Source organism: Vipera berus (genome assembly GCF_964194415.1).
Source record: "Vipera berus genome assembly, chromosome: 6".
NCBI classification, from domain to species: Eukaryota; Metazoa; Chordata; class Lepidosauria; order Squamata; family Viperidae; genus Vipera; species Vipera berus.
Window position 1 is genome coordinate 4,355,198 of NC_138208.1, and position 25,688 is coordinate 4,380,885.

Sequence of the window (25,688 nt, forward strand, 5' to 3'; positions counted from 1 at the left end):
AAAAAAATAAACCAGATAGATTTCCCTTTGCGAAACCTCTTCTCTAATCGACCGATGGGCAACTCTTGGGATGTAGGCAGCTTTTAAGGAGCCTTGTGTGTGTAAAGTTATCAGCTGCTTCAAGTACACCACCGCCTCCAGAGGCTACCTCAAGACCTAGTTGTCATTAAAAGGATGTCTATTCAAAGATTCCTACAGTCCGTTCTAAAAAAATCATCACCACCTCACTTCCTGACCTGCCAAAACATCTCATTGAAATACAAAAGCCAGAGTAGATAAGATCCCAAGTGTAACGTCAGTGTAGGAGGTGGAATGAAGGGTTATTAAAGGATCTCAGCATGGCTGGAGAATCAAAGCACTACATTCTTCGATAGGAGGGGCGGTTGTGTTCAGGTGTGAGTGGGTGGGGTGTGTGCCAGTGTATTTAATGAAAGATTAATATTCCCCCTCTCAGGTTAATGTCATAGAAATTGTGAATCTCTTTATCAGCACCGTTAAGGTTAGGTTTAAGACGAAGAGATGGTTTGGAGGCAGGATCTATTTACAGTTCCTTGAAAAAACTACCATCTTTTTTTTTTACATTTAATTGGAATTTTCCTGGGGAAGGAGGGAAAGAAACATTTTTCATGTTAATCTGGGCATGTGAACATAGTTTTGCTCCAAACCTGAGAGTTGGATGGCTATATAAATTTGGATAGATGGATGCATGGACGGATGGATCCATATATTAGATAGTCATAGATTAGATAGCTAGAACAGATGACAGGATGGATGGATGGATCCATGTATTAAGAGTTGTAGATTAGATAGAACAGATGACAGGGTGGATGGATCCATATATTAGTTATAGATTAGATAGAATAGATGATAGGATGGATGGATCCATACATTAGTTATTAAATTAGAGACAGAATAGATAATAGGATGGATGGATCCATATATTAGTTATAGATTGGATAGACAGAATAGATAATAGGATGGATGGATCCATATATTAGTTATAGATTATAAAGAATAGATAGGATGGAAGGATCCATATATTATAGATTAGATAGATGATAGGATGGATGGATCCATATATTAGTTATAGATTAGATAGAACAGATGACAGGGTGGATGGATCCATATATTAGTTATAGATTAGACAGAATAGATGATAGGATGGATGGATCCATATATTAGTTATAGATTAGACAGAATAGATGATAGGATGGATGGATCCATACATTAGTTATAGATTATAAAGAATAGATAGGATGGATGGATCCATACATTAGTTATAGATTATAAAGAATAGATAGGATGGATGGATCCATACATTAGTTATAGATTAGACAGAATAGATGATAGGATGGATGGATCCATATATTAGTTATAGATTAGATAGAATAGATGACAGGATGGATGGATCCATATATTAGTTATAGATTATAAAGAATAGATAGGATGGATGGATCCATATATTAGAATCATAGATCAGGCAGAACAGATGACAGGATGGATGGATCCATATATTAGTTATAGATTATAAAGAATAGATAGGATGGATGGATCCATATATTAGAATCATAGATCAGGCAGAACAGATGACAGGATGGATGGATCCAACCTGAGAGTTGGATGGCTATATAAATTTGGATAGATGGATGCATGGACGGATGGATCCATATATTAGATAGTCATAGATTAGATAGCTAGAACAGATGACAGGATGGATGGATGGATCCATGTATTAAGAGTTGTAGATTAGATAGAACAGATGACAGGGTGGATGGATCCATATATTAGTTATAGATTAGATAGAATAGATGATAGGATGGATGGATCCATACATTAGTTATTAGATTAGAGACAGAATAGATAATAGGATGGATGGATCCATATATTAGTTATAGATTGGATAGACAGAATAGATAATAGGATGGATGGATCCATATATTAGTTATAGATTATAAAGAATAGATAGGATGGAAGGATCCATATATTATAGATTAGATAGATGATAGGATGGATGGATCCATATATTAGTTATAGATTAGATAGAACAGATGACAGGGTGGATGGATCCATATATTAGTTATAGATTAGACAGAATAGATGATAGGATGGATGGATCCATATATTAGTTATAGATTAGACAGAATAGATGATAGGATGGATGGATCCATACATTAGTTATAGATTATAAAGAATAGATAGGATGGATGGATCCATATATTAGTTATAGATTATAAAGAATAGATAGGATGGATGGATCCATATATTAGAATCATAGATCAGGCAGAACAGATGACAGGATGGATGGATCCATATATTAGTTATAGATTATAAAGAATAGATAGGATGGATGGATCCATATATTAGTTATAGATTATAAAGAATAGATAGGATGGATGGATCCATATATTAGTTATAGATTATAAAGAATAGATAGGATGGATGGATCCATATATTAGAATCATAGATCAGGCAGAACAGATGACAGGATGGATGGATCCATACATTAGTTATAGATTATAAAGAATAGATAGGATGGATGGATCCATACATTAGTTATAGATTATAAAGAATAGATAGGATGGATGGATCCATATATTAGAATCATAGATCAGGCAGAACAGATGACAGGATGGATGGATCCATATATTAGTTATAGATTATAAAGAATAGATAGGATGGATGGATCCATATATTAGTTATAGATTATAAAGAATAGATAGGATGGATGGATCCATATATTAGAATCATAGATCAGGCAGAACAGATGACAGGATGGATGGATCCATACATTAGTTATAGATTATAAAGAATAGATAGGATGGATGGATCCATATATTAGTTATAGATTATAAAGAATAGATAGGATGGATGGATCCATATATTAGTTATAGATTATAAAGAATAGATAGGATGGATGGATCCATATATTAGAATCATAGATCAGGCAGAACAGATGACAGGATGGATGGATGGGTAAGTAGGCAGGCAGGGAGGTAGGAGAGCCCCATAAAATTCACCCATCCTGATTCTGGGGGGGTTCAATCAGAGGGGGGAACATCCATTTCAGCACTGAAAGGTTAAGACCGGTGAAAACCATTCGCTGGGCCTGAGTTCAGGTGTCCTGAGGGGGAGGGAAGGCATTTTAGCGGCCTAGACACGCTGGCGCCGCCTACCCTGCCCTTCTCCTGTAATGGCGCACTGACTTCCTCGGATCTGCCACGATTTCAACCGGCGCTTTTCGAAGTTGGCCACTTTCAGAGAGGCGGACTTCAACTCCCAGAATCCTCCGGCAGGCTCAGGAATTCTGAGAGTTAAAAGTCCACAGGCAGAAAGTGGAAAAACGTATCGCAGGCTTATCACTACAACTCCCGACTCTCCACGGAAAGCCTCTCGAAGAAGCACATCCGGCCGCAAACCGGAAGCTGGGCGCTCTAGCCTGGCCTCGCGCGCCACCTCTGACTCCCCCTCTCCCGAAGCGAAGGGTTTCGTCAAAAGCCTGAGCCGGGTCGCCTGGTGACGTCAGGGCAGCGACGTTGCCGCTTGAGTGCCGACGCGTCCGACGGAGGAGAAGAGGGAGGGGGCGTGGCTTACGCCGACACGCGGAAGTGGAGGTGAGTGGCCGCGTTCGGGTTTGCGTTCAGACGACCCTTCCCTCGTTTCTCGCCGGGAAGAAGGCACTAGGCGAGTTCTGTGGACGTCTGGACGCCTCCACCCAGCAGTTCGCTTCCAAGGGCGCTCGGCCCTGTCCTTAAGGGCTCCTACACGGGATTGCCAGGCCCGGCCGTTATTTTGCATTTAATGAGGCGTTCAGTCAGTGACCTGCAACGTGAAGTTATAAAAAGGGGAATAAAAGACAACAGTGACAATCAGGATGGACAGGGAGAAACGGGTGCAATTATGTATTGGCAAGTAAAAAAGTAAATATGGTATATTCTGAACCCCTATTAAGATAAGGTAACCTTTATTATCACTTTTTTCTGTGAACACACTGGCACACATTAAAAGATGAAATTCTGATGCCTGCTGTTTCATATATATATATATGTATATGTATATATGTATGTATATGTATACATGCATATGTACATATATGTGTGTATATATATAATATACACACACGTATATATACATATGCTCTACATACATATACATATTTATGCATACACGTACATATGCATATATTCTACATATATATGTGTGTATATACACATACATAAATATACATACATATTTATATATGTATATATCAGTCCATTTAGAATACATAGCAGAAAAAGGAGTCTTAAGAGTTAACAAGGTTGATACTATATGGTATAATGCTATTATAGAATTTAGTCACTCTGCTTCGGATACTGACTGCTCCCAGAAGGTAACAAAGAAATTACAATAATAGCTTGTTTATTTGCCTAACCCTAATCTAATATAACGAGGGACGCGGTGGCTCAGTGGGTTAGGACACTGAGCTTGTCGATCAGAAGGTCGGCAGTTTGGCGGGTCAAATCCTGAGTGCCGTGTAACAGAGTGAGTGCCTGTTACTCGTCCCAGCTTCTGCCAACCTAGCAGTTCGAAAGCACGTAAAAATGCAAGTAGAAAAATAGGGACCACTACGGTGGGAAGGTAACAGCGTTCCGTGCGCCTTTGGCGTCTAGTCATGCCGGCCACATGACCACAGAGACGTCCTCGGACAAGCGCTGGCTCTTCGGCTTTGAAATAGAGATGAGCACTGGCCCCTAGAGTCGGAAACGACTAGCACGCATGTGCGGGGGAACCTTTACCTTTACCTTTACCTAATCTAATATAAAGCTATAATATAATTAAACTTACCTTCATTTGTAATAAAACTACACATTAAAATATATGTCCTCTAAAGATTATGAAATCACCCTTATTTCTGGTTTTCTGTTGTAAGAAACCCATCCTGGGTGGTTAATCGGAGTGAATCTGCCAAACATATAGAAGAAGCTTTAATTCAGCAGGTCAGACCAAAGGGAGCTGATTTTTTTCAAAACAGGCTGTTTTTAATTTAAATTGCTAAGCACATTTGATTTGTGCTTAGATTGTAAGCCGCCCTGAGTCTTCGGAGAAGGGCGGGATATAAATAGGATTAAAATAAAAATAAAAAATGGCACACTGTGTTCCTGCAGAGATTGTGGAGGTTATTGCCAGTTTAATGTGTGTCAGTTACACCCGAGTTTAGATCTGCTGTTTGAAAAAGCTAGGTTGAACATTGCTGCTCTAGAACCTTTAGCAGCTGCCAGCAGAAGCCTAGATCTTAGATTTTTACCTTAATAGATTGCCTGTGAAATATTCTAAAAGTGTTAAGAGATAACAGTGTGGATTTCAACATTGCTACCGTAAGCACACATTAATACATAATTGCAGCGTTTCCTATTGTTGAGATTCAGTTGTCTCTGCATCCCATTCATATAGTCCTCCTAATTTATCTCAGATTGTGCTTTCATTTGTCATTCGTGCAGTTGAACGCTGCCTGCAGGGTATATAATTGCACCAAAAAAAAAATCCCACATGGTTATTTTCATACGTTGTAATGGATTCTTTTAGACGTATTTTTGCCTAAATAGAACCGTTTGGCAATAAATAACATCTGAGAGAGAACAGTGGTGTTTTAATATTTATGGACAATTATGGGCTTTTTTTCCCCCCTAGATGAAAGCAAAGACTTGTTAAGGAACATGACTCTTTAAGACGAGTGGAAGAATTATGCACTGTTGGAAAACCCAGGGGAAAATGAGAATGCATGAGAGGAGAAAAGAAACAGGAACATTTGGATTAGAGACTTCAGTTGTTATGTGGCTAGCAGTTCTCCTTCATGGCTATTTTGGACAAGACACACTATACAAATTAAAACATTGGGAAAGCAACTGCAGGAGCCAGGCAGTAATTCCAAGGTGCCATTATATGTTCTGATGGTTATATTCCTTCGCTTTGGTTAATCCTATCCATTCCATGCTCATCTTTATTGAGTGAAGCCAGCACTACGATCCTAACAGACTGAATAAGCAGAGATATAAACACAGACATTTGCTTACAGGCTTGCTTTAAATCTTGCATCGGCTTTCTGATTATATCCAAAACCGTCTGTCGTGCGTGACATTTAATATTAGACACTGCGGTAATATTACTAAGCTTTTTTTAAAAAAAAATCATCCAAAACCAGTTGCTAAATTGGAAATGGCACAATCAGGGATTACAAGTGATGCATCATTGGTGTCTACTGAGGTAAGTTGTTGTTGTTGTGTGTTCCTTCTAGTTTTTCTCTGTGTTAGCTGTTAGAAAGTAACTGGAAAACTCCACTTAAATTAATTCCAATATGCTGATAACTTCTGAGAGTTGAATTTCCTGTATGTGTTTTTGCGATAATGGTGTTCAGGATACCTTGTTTTAAGTCTGCCGTGCATTGATTACCTTGAGTGACAGGTGTTTAAAGAGACATCCGATAAATAAGTCAAGAGATTCTGGAGAATAAAAAAAATAGCGCAGGTTGGATCCAGTGTGCTAAGATAGAGAATATTCACATATTTACAGCGACTGGATCTTTTAAACGTTGGACAGAAACAGTAGGATACGAAAAGACGGGAAGATTCTGTTTTTTTATGTTTACACGCATCATTTTCGTCTGCTTTTCTTCACTTTATGACGTGCCGATTTCCACGTATCTCATAGAATGCAGTCTTACTAATATTATTAAAAATATAATTATGCTTTTAACCTTGTTTTTAGAGTAAAGGATGCCACTTTATTGTAGAATGCTTTAAAAGCTGGTCGCTTTACTTTGACATGATAAGTAAAAGACAGCTGGAAAACATAACGGGCATAGTTTTTTATTTTATTTTTTAAAAAGATGGACAATTTCCCCTCCCCCCAGTTACAACAGTTCTTTGTTTAACTGAAGACCGAAATACAGGTCTTTGGCTTACAACCATTCGTTCAGTGACTGTTCGAGGCTATAGGGCCTTGAAAAAAGTGACTTAGTAGGGGTTTTCAAAACTGTCAAGTCATGCAATTGACGTGTTCCTACCAAAACATTTCCATAAGTGAGAGGATCAGACGGTGACATCGCCGTTTCCCCTGGGATGCCCAGTTAGGGACTCCTTTTGTGTCCCTCTTAAGCTGCCTGTCCGAGCTGTATGTTTCTGTCTACTCACAGTCGCCCGCTTTTGAACTTCTGGGTTGGCAGGAACTGGACCAGGTGGCGGAAGGTCACCCCACTGCACAGTAGCAACCAGGTCTCATCAAACATGAGCCCGCCGATCGTCAGCCCAGTGTCCTAACCACCTCGGCCACCGTGCTCCCCATTCACAACGATTAGCTATTCTGTTTGTGATTCTGGGCGGCGATCAAGCACATTTCGAGGTTTTGCTTGAGAAGAAAAAAGCTACTTTAGTTGTTCTGGAAAGCTAGCGTGGTCCAAAACTTGTGCAATCCAAATGGACAAATATATGCTCCTTTCTCAGCAGAAACCCAGCAGAGAAGAGGGGGAAGAGGTGGAAGGGGAAGAAGCAGAACATCCAGCAGAAGCTGACACGTGCCGGTGAGTTCCCACAGAAAAGAATACTAGCATAGTCACTGGTGGCATCCTGATGGAAGAGGAATTCTAACAATGCAGCCAACCAATAGCTGCGAAAAAGTGCCACGAGTGCACTCCTGTGTAAAAACCGATACACAAGAAACCGTCTACAGCCAGATAGTTCTTCCCTCCTGGCAGTGCTAAGCAAATACTCTGGTTTAGACACCAAGTTTAATCAGTGCCTTTTCATCAGCAGAGTGGGCATCAGGCTAGGGAAACCCGGTCCCACCAGTCGCTCAGTGAAAATTCCTCTTTGTTTTTTAACTTAGCGGGAGGACACTATTCTTTCCTTACGAGGAAACGAGCCCATTTATCCCACTGAAATAGGCAGTTTTTGAAATGGGAGAGAGAGGAGGATGTGGACCTATTCTGCAAAGCACCCGAGGGCAAGACGAGAAGCAACGGATGGAAACTAACCAAGCAGAGAAGCAACCTGGAGCAAAGGAGGAGTTTCCTAACGGAGAACAGTTAACCAGTGGGACGACTTGCCTCCAGAGGTTGTGGGTGCTCCATCGCTGGAGGTTGTTGAGAAGAGACTAGACCAGGTGTAGGCAACCTTGGCTACACCTTCAACTCCCAGAATTCCTCAGCCAGCATGGCTCAGCTTGGAAACCTCTCCCTTTTCCCTCAGCATGGCTGGCTCAGGAATTCTGGGAGTTGAAGTCCACGAGTCATAAAAGAGCCAAGGTTGCCTACCCCTGGACTAGACAGCCCCTTTGTCCTGAATGATGTAGGGTTTTCCTGCTTGAGGGGGTTGGACTAGGAAGACCTCCAAAATCTCTTCCAACTCTTATTCTGTATTCAATATTCCAAGCAGAGTGAGTTTTCAATACAGAAGATAATTCTGGAATTGTTTACTGTGAGGATGATAACTTCCCATTTTTTTTTAAAAAAAAGACCCTTTAGTGTGTATGGAGATTGCTTGTCATGCATTGCCATATTTGATCAAGTTCACTTTTGTTTTGTGGGTGTTTTAATACTTTTACCCAGCTCTTTAATCCTGCCTTTTACAAGTGTGTTCGGTGTTTGCAAAAACAAAAAACACGTTACAACTGCTTGGGCTAGGAAGTTAATAATCGATTTGTTAAATTAGCACCGCAGGTCATGCGGAGGTGGAAAACCTGACTAGTGGAAACAAAAGGGTTCCCAAAGACCCAGAGACCTGTGACATCCCGTTCTACGTGTCCGAGTTTGTAGAAAGGAACGTTGGAACGGACTACGACTCACTAAGCAAACTTGGCGAGCTGATTGAGCAGTTGTCCAAAAACCAGATGAGGTTAGAAGAACAGGTGAGTTCCATTTTGGGAGGGAAGGTGTGTTGAAGTGCCCACCCGTTCGGCTCCCAACTATTTTTTGACTCTAAATGAAGTCTCGGGTAGCCTTCTCCAAGGCTTGGCATTTGTTCACGTGTTGCAAATAATATTTCACGCACGTAGTCCCTGATACGCAACCGTCTTTTTTTTAAGGGTGCTGAATTTAACAACGGCGCGGGAAAAAGGTGACTTACGAGCAGTTTTTCACACTGGTGACCCTCGCAGCATAACCAAGGGTCACTTGATCAAAACCCAGCCGCTGTGCAACTGGTGTGTATTTTGTGACACTTGCACTTAGCCTGTGGTCGTGTGATCACTACGTGTAACCTTCCCAGCCGGCTTCTGACAGACAAAGGTCAGTGAGCCCGGTTCACTTCACTGCAAGGATTCGCTTAAAAACTGTGGCAAGAAAGGTCGTGAAATGGGGCCGAATTCACTTAAATCGCCTGGTTTAGCAACGGGGCTAAACTGAGGTTATAATTCGAGGACTGTCCGTAGGGGGAATCCAGGCTCAAGGCCCCCTTTTATGATTCTAACTATTTAAAAGTGGGAAGGCTGTTTTTAAAGTAACCTACATTGGTCTGTTTATAGCAAGGGTCTTCAAACTTGGCAACTTGAAGACTTTGTGGACTTCAAGTCCCAGAATTCCTCAGCCAGCCCTCAGGGCTGGCTGAGGAATTCTGGGACTTGAAGTCCACAAAGTCTTCAAGTTGCCAAGTTTGAAGACCCCTGGTATATAGGGATATATTTGGCACATTCAACAATATTCCATCTATCACATTGGATGCAATAAATAACATTGGAGTTGATTGTCAGGTCACGTATGGAAGTAATTCTTACTTATTTTTTAATTCAGACCATTTTGAACGAGTTTTTTTTCTCTCTCTCTTCAGAGTAGCTTTCTGTTGCCATTTTAACGTTTTTGGTTGCTTAATGGACACGATAACAGGAAGCACAGATAGTCCTCGACTTAACAGTGGTTCGTTTAGTGACAGCTGCAGGGATTCATTTAACAACCGTGGCCTGAAAGGTCATAAAGTGAGGCAACACTGGCTTAAATGTCTCGGCAACAAAAAGTTTGGGCTCGGGTGTTGTCGTAGGCCGAAGGTTGCTTGGGTAACTGCTTGCTGCTCTCGCAATGATAACAGGTTCTCACCGTTTCGTCGGAAGTCCCCAAAAGGATCCAGAAGGCGCTGCAGAATGCAGAAGATTCGAAGAGATCTTTCTATGAGCTTCTGGAGAGCGAGAGGATTTTGTACGATTCGGTGAATAGCCACCTGCTGACCGCCAGCCCTTGGATGGAGGAATTTGGCGCCTTGATCAGTCAGATAAAAGAAGTCGAAAGGCACCTGGCTTATTTAAAGCAGATTTCACGAGTAGAAGAATTAAGGTAAAGGACGTTTCGAGTCGTTTCGCATCATTTCGGTGCAAACGGAAGGCTGAAAGCAGAGGTCACCGACCTTTGTCAGTTGGCGGACCGGGGGGAAAAGGAGGAGGAAGCATTTGACATGCGTGCATGGGTGTGCGGAGGGGGCCACGAGCACGGGCGTGCCGCAAACGGGGCGGGACTAGCGCCTGCACGATACTAGCCCTGCCCTTTTCTTGCATGGCGCAGCGCCTTTTTCTGCGCCCCGTGGTGCGGCAGTGGCCATTTTTGTGCCTTGCAGCGTGGCGGTGGCCGTTTTTGCACCCCATGATATGGAAACACCCCGTTTTTGCACCCTGAGGCTCAGTGGTGGCCTGTTGTTGCACCCTGAGGTGCAGCGGCGGCCTATTTTTGTGCCCCATGGCACGGCGTCCTGTTTTTGCGCCCCACGGCCACAGTGCTAACGCAAGTGAGAGGGTGTGTGCGCACGCATACACTGGCCAGCTTGTCCTGCGGCCCACAGGTTGGGGACCCCTGGCTTAAAGCCATGGAATATTTATATAAAGAGGCATGCATTATTATTGTTATTATTTTTAATGCAGCTTCCTTTGTCTTCCCCAAACCCTGTTTGGTAGATTTTCTTTTTTAAGGGACTTCTGAGTTCAGAACCCCAGATGGAAACAATGAGTTCTGAGTCCTACCTGCACATGTCATTTCTTAACAGAGGAATCAGAATTATCCAATTGAAATAAAGCTATCGTAAACGTATCTATTTGAGTTGAAATGTACCTTTCTTAATGCTATGAAATGAGATTTACATATGATGGGTCAGTTGTCAATGACAGCACAGTCGAACTTTTGAAACCCAAAGAAAACATTGTCGCAAATGAAAAGAGTAGTAAACAACTTGATAACAGTCCAAATAGTACGCATAATGTCTCCAAGACGGTTGGGGTTTTACACATTGATGGGTGTCTGGGTTATGGTGAGAAAGATCAGAATGATTATTTTACAGTAGCGCACTTGGAAGTTCCCCCGTACATGTTAATAGAAAAAACACAAAATCTATATTGCGGATGAACAGGTATACAGAAGTGTTGAATAAATTACAATTTTATTGGTTTGCCGTGCCAATGAAGTAAGTAAATCTTAAGAACAGAATTCTGAAAAAAAGGAACTTTAAATGTATTGCTCATTTCTTCCAAAATTCTACTTCAGTTAATATTAAGAACAGTAACTAGAGATTCTGAAGCAGCTGTCCACGAGCTTTAGAAAAAATAAGAATTAAAATGATAGTAAAAGAGGGAAAGGATATTGTAGAGAATTTAGAATTCTTTTGGATCCATGCACATTGCAAAACTTTTTTTATCCTTCTTTCTCTCTGGTTTTCTTGAATTTAAATGATTTTAGCTGGTGACTTACGAGTTTGCAAACACATTTATTTTAAACTGATCTGTGTTTTTGTATTATTGGTAAGCTTCTAGCTCAAAAGTAATATATGGGAGCGGGGGGCCAGAACCATGAAAATATGTTATCCATTTTATATGAGTATGTGAATACATGCTTGAATTTCTTTATTGATGTAGTTTATAGTGATAACCTTTCTTTGCCTCTAGCGTTCAGGCTCCTAACACAGTTGTAAAGATAGTTTTGTGATCTTTTTTTTTATTTCCATATGGAATTAGTTGGCTAATTAATTTATTTTTTGCACAGGTAATTATTTTATTTTAGGAGGTCTTTGATAGTCTTTGAGCTTGGTGGTTTTCTCACAGATGTTTCATTGCTAACACTGATGATGTTACCTAGTTGGGTCGTGAAATGTCTGCAAGCAAACCACCAAGCTCAGAGAATATCAAATATCAACCCCGAGTTACAAATATTAATTCTATTTTGGTTTCGTTTGATGATTTTAGCTTCCGGCAATACCACACACACTGTATAACCTCCGCTCATTTGTCCACTTTTTTTTTTCTCTTCCGTTTTGCTAGCGACAACATCCAGCAGTATCTAATGACCAACAACGTGCCCGAGGCTGCTACGGCCTTGGCATCCATGGCCGAATTAGATATCAAGCTTCAAGAGTCTTCCTGCTCGCATCTCTTGACTTTTATAAGATCTACCGTTCAATTCTGGCACAAGATCCTGAAAGACAAATTGTCCAGGTAGGAAAACCTCCCATCAATTGTCTCAGGCTTCCTTTGGATCGCCGAGTCGTGGCGATAACAACGTGCTCGTCATTTTTTAAAAAAATTTTTGCAGTGATTTCGAAGAGACGCTGACGCAGCTGCACTGGCCCTTTATTGGACCAGCACAATCCCAAGCTTTGAGCCTGGCTCCCTCCTCGGCGAACGCCACAGAAATATACAGTAACTTCGAGACTCTGTTTTCTCAACTCCTCAAGCTGCAGGCATCGTATCCTCTTTTAAGTTACCTTTTTTTTAAAGTATCTGGTTAGCATTTGTTAAATGCAGAATTATTGTATGACTCTTTATGGAATGTAGAGTCGTGGATATCCCCAATCTCAGCCAAAAACCCAGATGTTAAGATTTTTCTTCCGCTTTCAGTGGCAGCAAATAATATTCTATGAATATTCTCGTAGAAAGAGCCCAAGCATTGTGGGGCAGCCCCACCCCACCCCGTTAATGTTTGCAAGTTAACATGCTTTGTGTCTCTTCCCTTTAGGATGCTGAGCTTGTCGATCAGAAGGTCGGCAATTTGGTGGGTCGAATCCCGAGTGCCGCATAGCAGAGTGAGCGCCTGTTACTCGTCCCAGCTTCTGCCAACCTAGCAGTTCGAAAGCACGTAAAAATGCAAGTAGAAAAATAGGGACCACTACGGTGGGAAGGTAACAGCGTTCCGTGCGCCTTTGGCGTCTAGTCATGCCGGCCACATGACCACGGAGACGTCCTCAGACAAGCGCTGGCTCTTCGGCTTTGAAACGGAGATGAGCACCGGCCCCTAGAGTTGGAAATGACTAGCACGCATGTGCGGGGAAACCTTTACCTTTACCTTACATGTGCAGGTACAGAGACGTGTAAACGTGCACCTGCAGAAAGAAATTCATCTGCCCACATATATATATAGCGCTGTCACCTTCCCACCAAGGTGGTGCCTATTTATCTACTCACAGTTCCATGCTTTCGAACTTCTAGATGGGCAGGAGCTGGAGCGAGGAACAGGAGCTCACCCCGTTGCACGGCGCTGGGGTCTCAAACCTGGGCTGCCAGCTTTCCAGCTAGCCAGTACCTCGATAGTCTTACGTGATACCCAGGATTGCCCGTCTGCTTCCATGTCAGGGGAATCCAAGGTTTCTCTTTCTGTCCTGAGATTATTAATTCGAGTTGTTAGAAGCGGCTGTGTCGATTAAAAGAAACACCTTTCGTTTAATCAAACGATGAAACGTCTTTGTTCTAAACTGCTTGGAAACATCGGGTGCTCCTACATTGGTGATCCGCCACCTCCCATCATGTCAACAAAGGCCATAATTTCAGGACTGAGCAGGCTTTTTTCTTCACAGGCAAATAAAAACTATATAATTTTTGTTTTATTGCGGTGGGGGATAAAGGAAGAGGCGTTTTTTTTTTCCCCCGGTGAAATGAAACGCAGTTTTGCTTGTTTCATCAACCCTTGGATTCCATCCTACCTCTGCAAGCCCTCGCGCGTGTTCTTAGCACCTTGTACCTTAACGCATAAAACAAAAAAATCTCAGCGACGAACTATTAATCAAACCAAAGCAGTTGCCAGAAAAATACCTCCTGCCGTCAACTCCACCTGTTATATTACCTATGCAGATCATGCTGGCTCCCCTTCAGAAAAGATTCAAATACCATTTCACGGGGAATCGGCAAACCAACGTCTTGAGCAAGGTATGGCCTTGATTGGCAGATCCTCCTCTTAAAGGTACTGTTTTTAAAACCTTACTGCGTAAAGATGGCAGCCCGGGAGGGTAAGTGGAACGAAACACCGGCCTTCGGTTTTCTCTGAAAAGTCACGCAGGTTTACCAAACTGAGTTGGAAAATGTGCAGTCCTCCTTACAGACAGCCCTCAACTTACGGCCACAACTGGGCCTAAAATTTCTGCCGCGAAGTGAGACAGTTGTTCAGCGGGCTTTGCCCCCATTGTACAACTTGTTTTTGCCGCAGTTGTTCCGTGAGCCCGTGCCGCCGTTAAGTTAGTAACCCGGTCGTTAAGTGAAGCTGGCTTCCCCTTTGACTTGGCTGGTCCTGCGGTGGCCAAAGGGGATCGCCCGACGCTGCAACCATCATATAGCCGAGTCGTCTGCCAAGCGTCTGAATTTTGATCACGGGACCGTGATGATGCTACGGTAGCTATAAAAGTTAAAAACAGCCACGTCACTTTTCCCAGCGTCGGCGTAACTTCAAAACTGTCACTAAATGAACTGCTGTTAAGTTGAGGACTACCTGTATCTCCTTAACATTCAGCAAGAGGTGTACTTGCTTCAGTGTGGCCAATAGATCACTTGTTCCCTGATGGTTCTGTGGGCCAACCAAGAATGTGCAGAGTGGAGGTTACCCATGGCTGGCTGGGGAATTCTGGGAGTTGAAGTCCACAGGTCTTAAAGCTGCTAAGGTTGGGCTCCCCAGTGGCCTATATCATGCTGGCTGGGGAATTCTGGGAGTTGAAGTCCACGAGTCATAAAAGAGCCAAGGTTGCCCACCTCTGCCCTATATCAGGGGTCCTCAACCGTGGCAACTTTAAGACTCATGGACTTCAACTCCCAGAATTCCTGAGCCAGCATGGCTCAGCTTGGAAACCTCTCCCTTTCCCCTCAGCGTGGCTGGCTCAGGAATTCTGGGAGTTGAAGTCCACGAGTCATAAAGTGGCCTAGGCTTAGGCCAGGGGTAGGCAACCTTGGCTCTTTTATGACCCGTGGACTTCAACTCCCAGAATTCCCGAGCTGGCATGTCTCAGCTTGGAAACCTCTCCCTTTCCCCTCAGCGTGGCTGGCTCAGGAATTCTGGGAGTTGAAGTCCACGAGTCATAAAGCAGCCTAGGCCTAGGCCAGGGGTGGGCAACCTTGTCTCTTTTATGACTCGTGGACTTCAACTCCCAGAATTCCTGAGTCAGCCACGCTGAGGGGAAAGGGAGAGGTTTCCAAGCTGAGCCACGCTGGCTCAGAATTCTGGGAGTTGAAGTCCACGAGTCATAAAAGAGACGAGGTTGCCTACCCTTAGCCTATACCATAGCTGGCTGGGGAATTCTGGGAGTTGAAGTCCACAGGTCTTAAAGTTGCTAAAGTCGGACAACTCTGAGGTAGGGCGTGATGTTGCTGATACAGTTGTACCTTTGACAGAGCAGTGCGCAGGTTTTTGTCTGATTCTGTGTGACTTTTTTTCCTTCCCAAGCCTGAGTGGTATCTTACCCAAGTATTGGTGTGGATTGGAAACCACGTGTCGTTCCTTGAAGACAAAGTTCAGCCCATCCTGGATAAAACAGGCACTTCCGTGAACGCAAGGGTAAGCCTGTCTCCTTTCCTTAACGGATTGGCAGCCATTGTCCTACAGGCACTCCTTGGCTTACCGCCACAATTGAGCCCCAAATTTATATCGCTAAGCGAGAGAGTCATTAAGTGAGTTTCGCCCCGTTTTACGACTTGTAAGTGAATCACTGCAGTTCTTCAGGTAGTACCACGGTTGTTAAGTGAATCTGGTTTCCCCCCGTTGACTTTGCTTGTCAGAAGGTCGCAATCACATGACCCCGGGACGCTGCGACGGTCATAAATATGAACCAGTTGGCAAAGCATTTGAATTTTGATTGCGTGACCATGGAGATGTCACAGCGGTCGCAAGCATGAAAAACGATCATAAGTCACTTTTTTTCCCAGCGCTGTCGTAAGGCAAGGACCACTGTACTTTAATTTCTGTCTTGTTCCTAGTTTGCTCTATTCCACAGTGTCAGAGAAGGCACAGTCTTATTGCGCTGAGGTAACCCAGGAGTAAATACAGCAAACAGTGGTCTGTATTAAATGGTGGTTTATATTACACTATCTACAAACGTACACTAGAAACAAGATTCATACACGTGGTGGTTCAGAAAACTCCCATACACAGCATTTACCGCAGGAAACGGACGAGACAGAAAGACTCCAGCAAAAAGCCTTCCCTTTTCTACTCAGACTCTTAAAGGGACGCGCGCACACACCTGCTGAGTCATTGCTAACATTGCATCGTTCATCTCACATTATATAAGCTGGTTAGCTTCTCAATCATTATCTTGATATACAGGGTTGTTTTTCTTGTAAGATTTTCGTCTGAAGTTTTGATCACGTGACCGTTGGGATGCTGCAACGGTCCTGAGCGCAAATCCCTTTTTTTCAGTGCTGTTGTGACTTTCGACGGTCACTTCAGTGAACTGTGTGAGCCGAGGACTGCCTCTGACGAGAGCCACACGGTCCTTTTATCCATTGGTTTTAATGTTTTATCTCTTTGCTTCTTCCTAAGTTGGAGTTTTCCCGCGCTCTGGTCATGCTCATCCTGGAGAAGCTGGACGCCGAGATCCCTTGCATGTTGTACGACGACAACCTCTTCTGCCACCTGGTGGACGAGATCCTCCTCTTTGAAAGAGAGCTGCATGGTGTTCATGGCTACCTCAGCACCCTCCCCAGCTGCATGCACATTTTATCAGAAGAAACCTACTTCCAGAGATGGCTAACTGTAGAGAGAAAATGTAAGATGCTACGACAGAGGTCCCCAAACCTTTGGGCACCAAGGACCACTAGTTCCGTGGAGAGAAGTTTTTCCATGGACCGGCGAATGCGTGGTTTCGTGTGCTGCCTGCATCCTGCTGATGGGGCTTGTTTGTGCACACCAGTTGCTGGCGTGCCGTGGCTTGGTACTGTTCCTCAAACCAGGGGTTGGGGACCCCTGTGCTATGGAATCATTTCCTTGGATCAAAACAATCCACTTCCCCCCTCACGGGCAATAGCTACCCTGAATGTAAACCGGTGACGGGATCAAATACAGGTAGTCCTCGACTTACAGCAATTCATTTAGTGACCGTTCAAAGCTACAACAGCACTGGGGGGAAAAATTGTTTCCCCCACATAGGACAGTTGCTGCATCCCCCACGGTCATGTGATCACAATTCAGACGCTTGGCGATTGACTCGTATGTCTGACGGTCTCAGTGTCCCAAGGTCATGGGATTCTCCTTTTGCGACCTTCCGACAGGCAGTCAAGGGGGAAGCCAGGCTCACTTAACAACTGCGGCACGAAAGGTCGTAGAACGGGACAAAATTCACTGAAATATTTCACTTAGCAACAAACGTTTTGGCCTCAGTTGTGCTCGTTAAGTCGAGGACTGTCGGTCACGTATAAAACGCACCGTAGTGACTGCGTTTGGGGGTGTTTAAAAGAAAAAAGCTGGTGCTTCATGTTTCTGACAGCCTTTTCTTCCTGGCTGCACTTGTGAGTGAGCCTTTAGCTTTGTCGTTGTGTCTTCCTCACAGTTGCTCTTCAGAAGATGGACGCCATGCTGTCATCGGAGGCCGCCTGGGTGTCCCAGTACAAAGACATCACTGACGTGGATGAAATGAAAGTCCCAGATTGCGCAGAGACTTTTATGACTCTCCTCCTGGTGATCACCGGTAATTATTTTTTTTATTTATTTTTATTTTAATTCCATTTATATCCCGCCCTCCGAAGACTCAGGGCGGCTTACAAGCTTAGCAGTAGCCTTCATTCTATGTATATGCCTGCTTATTAGGGCTTTCACACACACCCCAAGCGGCATTATTACAAAGTCAGCTTAATTGCCCCCAACAATCTGGGTCCTCATTTTACCTACCTGGGAAGGATGGAAGGCTGAGTCAACCTTGAGCCTGGTGGGACTCGAACCTGCACTAATTGCAGGCAGCTGGTGTTACTTAAGGAGGCATCAGCCCACTGCTCCACCAATTATAACGGGCTTTTGGCATTGGGCTTCTGTTGTTTATTCGTTCTGGAATGGTGCTGCATCTTTTATGAGAAAATAAACTGCCGTTAGTAGTCAAGTAGAAATAGATTTCAAGAGGTACCAATAAAGGAGAATATTGAATAGAATAGAATAGAATAGAATAGAATAGAATAGAATAGAATAGAATAGAATAGAATAGAATAGAATAGAATAGAATAGAATAGAAGCTGGAAGGGACCCTGGAGGTCTTCTAGTCCAGCCTCCTCAAGCAGGAGAACCTATACCATCTCAGATAGGTGATTGTCCAGTCTCTTTTTAAAAACGTCCAGTGATGGAGCGCCCATGATTTCTGGTGGCAAGCAGTTCCACTGGTTGATTGTCCTCACTGTTAGGAAGTTTCTCCTTAATTCCAGGTTGCTTCTCTCTTTGATCAGTTTCCAACCATTGTTTCTCATCCTGCTGTCTGGTTTTGTAGCTCAGGGTTGAAATGAGGAGTCCTTGATGCTCTCTGAGCTTGGTGGTTTTTTAGTAGTGGCGAATATCTGTCGCTCAGGTGTAGGATGAGGGTGAAGGTTCGTCCTCCGAGCTTCTGAGTTGGTTTCCAAACGTTTCATTGCCAGGCTGGGTAACGTCTTCAGTGGAGTTTAGGGAGGAATGTCAGTGTCCTTCGGTGTACAAGGGCTTCAAGGTGTGAGTGTGTCAAGTGAGGATCTGTGATGGGTCTTGTGATGGGTCAGGTGTGAGTCACTAGAGAGTCTTGTGATGGGGAGGTCTCAGAGCTGGGTGGTTTTCTTGCAGAGGTTTCATTACCCAAACTAGATAACATCATCATTGCTCTGACGATGTTACCTAGTTTGGGTAATGAAACAACTGCAAGAAATCCACCCTGCTCAGAGAGTACTGACCTTATAGTTGTCGTCGTCGTCGTCGTCGTCCTCCTCCTCCTCCTCCTCCTCCTCCTCCTCCTCCTCTCCCTACTAACACTGATGATGTTACCTAGTTTGGGTAATGAAACAACTGCAAGAAAACCACCCAGCTCTGAGAGTACCGACCTCATAGTCTTCCTCCTCCTCCTCCTCCTTCTTCTCCTCCTCCTCCTCCTCCTCCTCCTCCTCCTCCTCACACTGCTGATGTTACCTAGTTTGGGTAATGGAACATCTGCAAGAAATCCACCCTGCTCGGAGAGCACCAGGACCCCTCAGATTTCAAGAGTCTTAACAACTAGGATCCTCTTGAGACTAAAGCCATCTGTTGATAGATTAATATGCTTGTTCTGTTAAGATGGGCTTCTCTGTTAGGCTGTAAAGTTCTACAATGAAAGCAGTGAATGCCCAACTCTGATACTGGCTGGCATTCCTTGACTTACAACAGTTCACTGGGGGGAAAAAGTGACATGACTATTTTTCCAGAGTTGCAACCTTTGCAGCATCCCCACGATCGTGTGATCCAAAATTCACACACTTGGCAACTGGCACGTACTGATGACCGTTACATGTGATCCCCTTTTGCGACCTTCTGGCAGGCGAAGCCAATGGGGGAGGCAGATTCACCTTAACGACCGGGTTACCAACTTCGCAACGGCAACGGTTCCCTTAAAACCGTGACAAGAAAGGGCACAAAAATGGGGCAAAAGCTCACTTAACCGCCGTCTCGCTTAGCGACAAAAATGTTGGGCCCCGTTGTGGTCGCAAGCCGAGGACCACCTGCGTCCTGTCGATTCCATCTCAAGAAAGTCCAGTGCAGCGGCCCAGCGACGCAGATCTTTCCGGAAGAGAAAGAGCTGTTTCATGAGCCCTGCCTGTTAAGTTAAAAAGGATCACGGAAAGCGAACTTGGGGGAGAACCTGTAAGAGGGATCTTTCATCCGAGCGTGGAGGTTAACTTGGAATTTTTACAAGGTGAAAATAACACCAGCGCTTTGCTATTTCAACCCAGATAGGTACAAGCATCTTCCCATGGCAGCTCGAAAACTGCAGTTCCTCGAATTGCAGAAAGAGCTGGTGGACGACTTTAGGATACGACTCACTCAGGTCATGAAGGAAGAAACCAGAACGCCTCTCGCCTTCCGGTACTGTGCGATCCTGAACGCGGTCAACTACATAGCGACGGTGCTAGCAGACTGGGCAGACAACGTCGTAAGTAACAGTGTGGTTGCGGGAGCCGTCTACGGGTTGTCGAAATGCTTTTAGGCGAAGCGACGTGCTGATAGAACGGAACCGTTTGTCGCTGGGGGTTGAGCTGCGTGGTGCTCACTGATCTTGGTGGTTTCCTTGCAGACGTCTCATTACACAACTAGGTAACCTCATCAGTGCTAGGAGGGAGGGGGATTTGTGGAATGGAGGAGGAGGAGGACTGCGGGGTCCTGGGTGCCCTCTGAGCTGGTTGGTTTCCTTGCAGACGTTTCACTGCCAAAACCAGGTAACGTCACCCGTGCTATTTGCCAGTGTTACATCATCAGTGCCACATCAGTGTAGCCCTGAGGATGTTATCTAGTTTGGTAATGAAACTTCTGCAACGAAACCACCCAGTTCAGAGAGCGCCAAGGCCCCAAACATTTCTTCCCCTGCTGGATGCGACATGCAGAACCGTGCCCACCCCAGCTCCGGCGAGGGGGGGAAAAGTCACGATACGTCGTGACACGTCACGTGATGCGGCGAGTTTGACACCCGATTTAGATTGTGGAATGGCTGTAGCTCCACCTACTGTTGGCATGTGCTTAGTAAAGACGGGAGGACCTCAGCTGCAAAGAGCCTTTCTCTCCCTTAACATTAGTGATTCTCTTGACGTTTTTCATGCCCTGCCATTAGCTCTTTTTACTAAGCTGAATTGCCAGAGCTCCTGAGTCCAAAGCATACACTTTACCCCAAAGTTAAGATCCTTAAAAAAAAAACTAGCGGCGATAACTAGATTTTCTTGTTTTATCTTCGAAGACGTTTCATTTCTCATCCAGGAAGCTTCTTCGGCTCTGACTGGATGGCCGGGAACGGAAGGATTTATACTCCTTGCAGAGAGTTGGTCATTTGCATTAGAGAGTCGTTGAGGCCACCTGGAGGTTTATCTGTATCCTCTGGGTTACCTGAGTAGTGCAGATGGGTGTGGAGCCTTCTTGGCTGCAGGATATTTCCTGCCCTGGGTCCCTTCACTGTTGAAGGCAGGCCCAGGCTGTTGGGGATGAGTCTGTGTTGTCTGCAACTCAAACCGAAACGCAAACGGTTCCTGTAGCCTGCAACGTTTTCTGAAAATCCGTTCATCTCCCCGCACCATTCGGTGGGGCGTTCGTCCCAAAGTGCATCGCTAAATGTCTATGGCGACTCCTCAAGTCGTCCAGATCTTTCCATTCCATTCGTGTCGTCCGGTCAGAACTGAAGAAGCTTCTTGGGTGAGAATCGAAACATTTTCAAAGAAAAAAAAATCAAGGAAGTCCAGTTGCCTCCTGAAAAAGCACCTTTGGGACAACCAGGACCTGGACGAATGAGAATCTCCAGAGACGCTAGTGGTGATACTTTTTTTTTTTCCCTTCTTCGCCCAACGTTGTTTTTCGGCGCAGTTTTTTTTACAGCTGCAGCAGGCTGCGCTGGAAATGTGTGCCGAAAGCAACACGCTGAGCATGCTGCAGTTGGGACAGCTGGCTTCGCTGGAAAGCTCTGTGTTCGATGAAATGATCAACCTCCTGGAACGACTGAAGCACGACATGCTGAGCCGCCAAGTCGACCACGTCTCCAAGGAGGTCAAAGATGTGGCCAAGATCTACAAAAGGGAAAGGTAAAACTGGAGAGGAGAGGAGAGAATATCCGTAGCTCGGGGTTGAAAGGAGGAAGCCTTGGCGCTCTCTTGAGCTGGGTGGTTTTCCTTGCAGACCTTTCATTACCATACTAGGTAGCATCATCAGTGCTAGAAGGGAGTGGGATTTGCGGAATGGAGGGGAAGGAGAAGAGGAGGAGAAGGACTGAAGGGTCCTTGGTGCTCTCTGAGCCGGGTGGTTTCCTTGCAGACATTTCATGATCCAACTAGGGAACATCATCAGTGCTAGAAAGGAATGGAGGAGGAGGGGGGAGGGGGAGGAGGAGGACTGTGGGGGTCCATGGTGCCCTCTGAGTTTGGTGGTTTCCTTGAAGACGTTTCCTTACCAAGCTAGGTAACATCATCAGTGCTAGAAGGGAATGGAGGAGGAGGAGGACTGTGAGGGTCCATGGTGTTCTCTGAGCTTGATGGTTTCCTTGCAAACATTTCATTACCCAACTAGGGAACATCATCAGTGCTAGTAATTGAAACTTTGCTTCTGATCAAAAGCTTCACTAGGTAGTTTTGCAGGCAGGAGGGGGGAAAACCTCATTGAAAAACCACGTTCTTCATTGCATTCCAGAAGGTTGACAGGGAAAGGGCCCTACTGACCACTGGGAAACAGTGACACAGATGTTACTTTAAGTGTAATGCACAGAACTGAATCACTGCCACCTTGGGAGGGTTGCGCAGCCAGTAAGGCCACCAAAACGAGGAAGAAAGTGAGGCTTTGATTCTTTCTCTGCTTCTTTTGTCTCTTTGCCCCCAAGGAATCCGTTATGTGGTCCAGCTGTGAGCTTGTACCATGGCTGGGCAAAGGGTTGGGTATCGTAAGGTTGATGTGCTTCCTTTCGAAAGGCACCTGGACTTCCTTGGTTTTTCCTTGGAAGACGTTTCGCTTCTCATCCCAGAATCTTCTTCGGTTCTGACTGAATGGTGGAGGACAGAAGGATTTATATTCCTTGCAGTCGTCTGATCATTAGCACTCTCTCTCTCTCTCTCTCTCAGAGTCATGGAAGCCACTTGGAGGTTTTTATCTGTGCCCTCAGGGTCACCTAAATCCCATAAGGTTGATGGGATGCAAAAGGCATAATAATAGCAACAACAATAAAGTTGGAAGGGGCCTTGGAGGTCCTCTAGTCCAACCCCCTGCTCAGGCAGGATGCCCTGTACCAATGGCTCTCCAGTCTCTTCTTAAAAAGTTCCAGTGTTGGAACATTTCAGAACTCCTGGAGGCAGGTTGTTCCACTGATTAATTGTTTCTCACTGTTAGGAAATTCCTCCTTAGTTCCAGGTTGCTTCTCTCCTTGGTGAGTTTCCATCCGTTGCTTCTTGTCCTGCCTTCAGGGGCTTTGGAGAAGTCAAATCACACAATGGGGAGGGGGTTGGCAGCACGTCTCCCCTTTGACGATGCGTTGCCAGCCGTTGCTCTGAGGTCTGAGCAGATGCTTTCCGAGATCTACCGTTCAAGCACTTTTGTAGGAGAAGGTGAGGCAGAACAGTCCTAGGGGGTGGAGTCAAGAGAGGAATCAGCCTGGAATCCTTACATTCCCTCAAACGTCTTAATCCAGCCCTTCCCAAATTCTGTTTTGACTCTTACCCAGCGCCAATTTAGTGCTGACCGACTAGATTTCCTGTGTTATCGGCACGGACCCTAAATCGGCTTCCCGTGTGGAGCCGATTCTTCGTGCCTGACATTTGTCATTTGACAGGGGAACAAGTCAGGCGACAGGGTTGTGACTTGAGCGAGGTTTCGTCTCTTTCGCCTAGGTGGCTGTCCTTGCCTTCCCAGGCCGAACAGGCGCTGATGTCCTTGTCCAGCACTGCCTGCCCTTTGCTCCTGGCCTTGAGAGACCGGCTCCTTCAGCTAGAGCAGCAGCTCTGCTACTCCTTGTTCAAAATCTTCTGGCAAATGCTGGCCGAGCAAGTTGATCTGTTCATCTATCAGGAGGTAAGGACCCCGGGTCTTGCGGGGACTTGAGCCGAGACTGCGGTCCTGATTTTTTTAAAAAACGCGGCTGGCCTTTGATCCGCAACGCAAATCTTATTTTAGGTCATTCTAGCCAATCATTTCAACGAAGGGGGAGCGGCCCAACTCCAGTTTGATATGACTCGGAATCTTTTCCCGTTATTCTCCCATTACTGCAAGCGGCCGGAGAATTATTTCAAACAGTGAGTATGGCACACGATGTTTATTTATTTCTACGTTGCCGATGGGGACCGGAGTTTCCTTCTTGGTTGTTTTGAGAGGGATTAAGCCCATGTTAATCTGGAGATTCTCAGCCATCCAGGCCGTTGTCGTTCCAAAGATGCTGCTTTTTCCTTCCCAAAAAGGCAACTGGACTTTCTTGGTTTTTCCTCGGAGGCGTTTCGCTTCTCATCCAAGAAGCTTCTTCAGTTCTGACTGAATGGTGGAGAATGGTTTGAAAAAGGGGGCGACCGAAGCGCTCTCTCAACAGACGGGGAGGGATACACGTCCTGTTTGCAACACCGTCCTTTCAGCCGTTCCAAGAAGGTTGCACATCCATTTGCACTATTCAGGTGACCCTGAGGGCAGAGATAAATTCCCAAGTGGACTTGATGACTCTCAGAGAGAGTACTAATAACCAGATGACTGCAAGGAATATAAAGCCTCCCATTCTCTACCATTCAGTCAGAACTGAAGCAGCTTCTTGGATGAAGGGCGAAACATCTTTCAGGAAAAAACAAAGCTTCTCTCTGAGCAAGAAACCTAAAGTTATCTTGGATGAGGGATCTAGGGTTGTATTACTCTTTGAAACGTGCCCGGATTTAGAACCGGATTATTTGTATTTTTATTTTTTTTCTTGTCTAGCATCAAGGAGGCCTGTATTGTACTGAACTTAAACATGGGTTCCGCCCTGCTGTTGAGGGACGTGCTACAGTCGGCTCCTGAACCCAGAACTGGAATCGGCTTTCATTCAAATCAACCCACAGCTGTGGCAGCCTTAAATGAACTTGGAATTTATAAGTTAGCTCCAAAGGACGTTGAGATTCTCCTCAGTCTGAGGACAAATTGGCCTAATACGGGCAAATAATCAAGGCAAACAGAATGGAGAGACACTTATTTGCCTTTACGTTATTTAGAAATTACCCTATGTTCTCCTGTGATGTCAGCTTATACTGCCTTGGAAAGAAAAAAAAACACATTAAAAAACCCGCTGAAAACTAAACCGCTACGCACCGCAGCTTCAAAGAAACATTTCTAGTTTGATGGTCTCTACTATATATTGGCGGTTACTCTCAGTCCCAGCGAGACGCACCTTTCGTTTTCTCAGTTGAACTGTGGCAATCAGGCGAAACGCTTTTCAATGGAGAAATTATTCTAACGCATGCTCCCACATTACAGACATAGTAAGCTTAAGAGGAACACGCTGGATTATTTTAAAAATTCCTGGGATAGACCCGTTTCATTTTATTGCCTCCTCTGATGCTCAGATTAATCTCGTTTAGCTGGATTAGAGCGTCTTCAGAACCTTTGTGTTACCAAGGTTGTAATCTGAAAGATATTACTGGGGGGGGGGGGGGGGCTAAAAAAAAAGAGCAGAATCGTTCTTGCCTTTTTGAATGAACAGTGCCGACAAGAAGCACAAAAGGGACAAACAACTTTGCATGCCGTTCTGTGGCAAATTTTTACCTACTTTGGCTCCTAACGTTAGCGTATTTCTAATACGGATAAGATTAAGGCTTTGCAGATATTTGCCAGTGTG

The 25,688-nt window shown here is 44.7% G+C and overlaps 1 protein-coding gene across 2 annotated transcripts; it reads left to right on the forward strand.

Moving 5' to 3' along the window:
• Positions 1-3,562: 3,562 nt before the first annotated feature.
• RINT1 (RAD50 interactor 1) lies at positions 3,563-25,151 on the forward strand. 2 transcript variants are annotated; one of them, XM_081331307.1, is made up of 16 exons: positions 3,563-3,611; positions 5,668-6,240; positions 7,476-7,552; positions 8,682-8,877; positions 10,050-10,291; positions 12,256-12,429; positions 12,527-12,679; positions 13,977-14,133; positions 15,635-15,745; positions 16,730-16,955; positions 17,736-17,873; positions 20,116-20,315; positions 21,728-21,942; positions 23,731-23,911; positions 24,014-24,132; positions 24,794-25,151. In XM_081331307.1, exons 2-16 carry the CDS (start codon positions 6,193-6,195, stop codon positions 25,014-25,016), a joined length of 2,460 nt encoding a protein of 819 aa, XP_081187433.1. In that variant the 5' UTR covers positions 3,563-3,611; positions 5,668-6,192; the 3' UTR covers positions 25,017-25,151. The 2 variants fall into 2 exon arrangements, with proteins under 2 accessions (XP_081187433.1, XP_081187434.1); XM_081331308.1 differs by having other exon boundaries at positions 7,479-7,552.
• Positions 25,152-25,688: the final 537 nt, after the last annotated feature.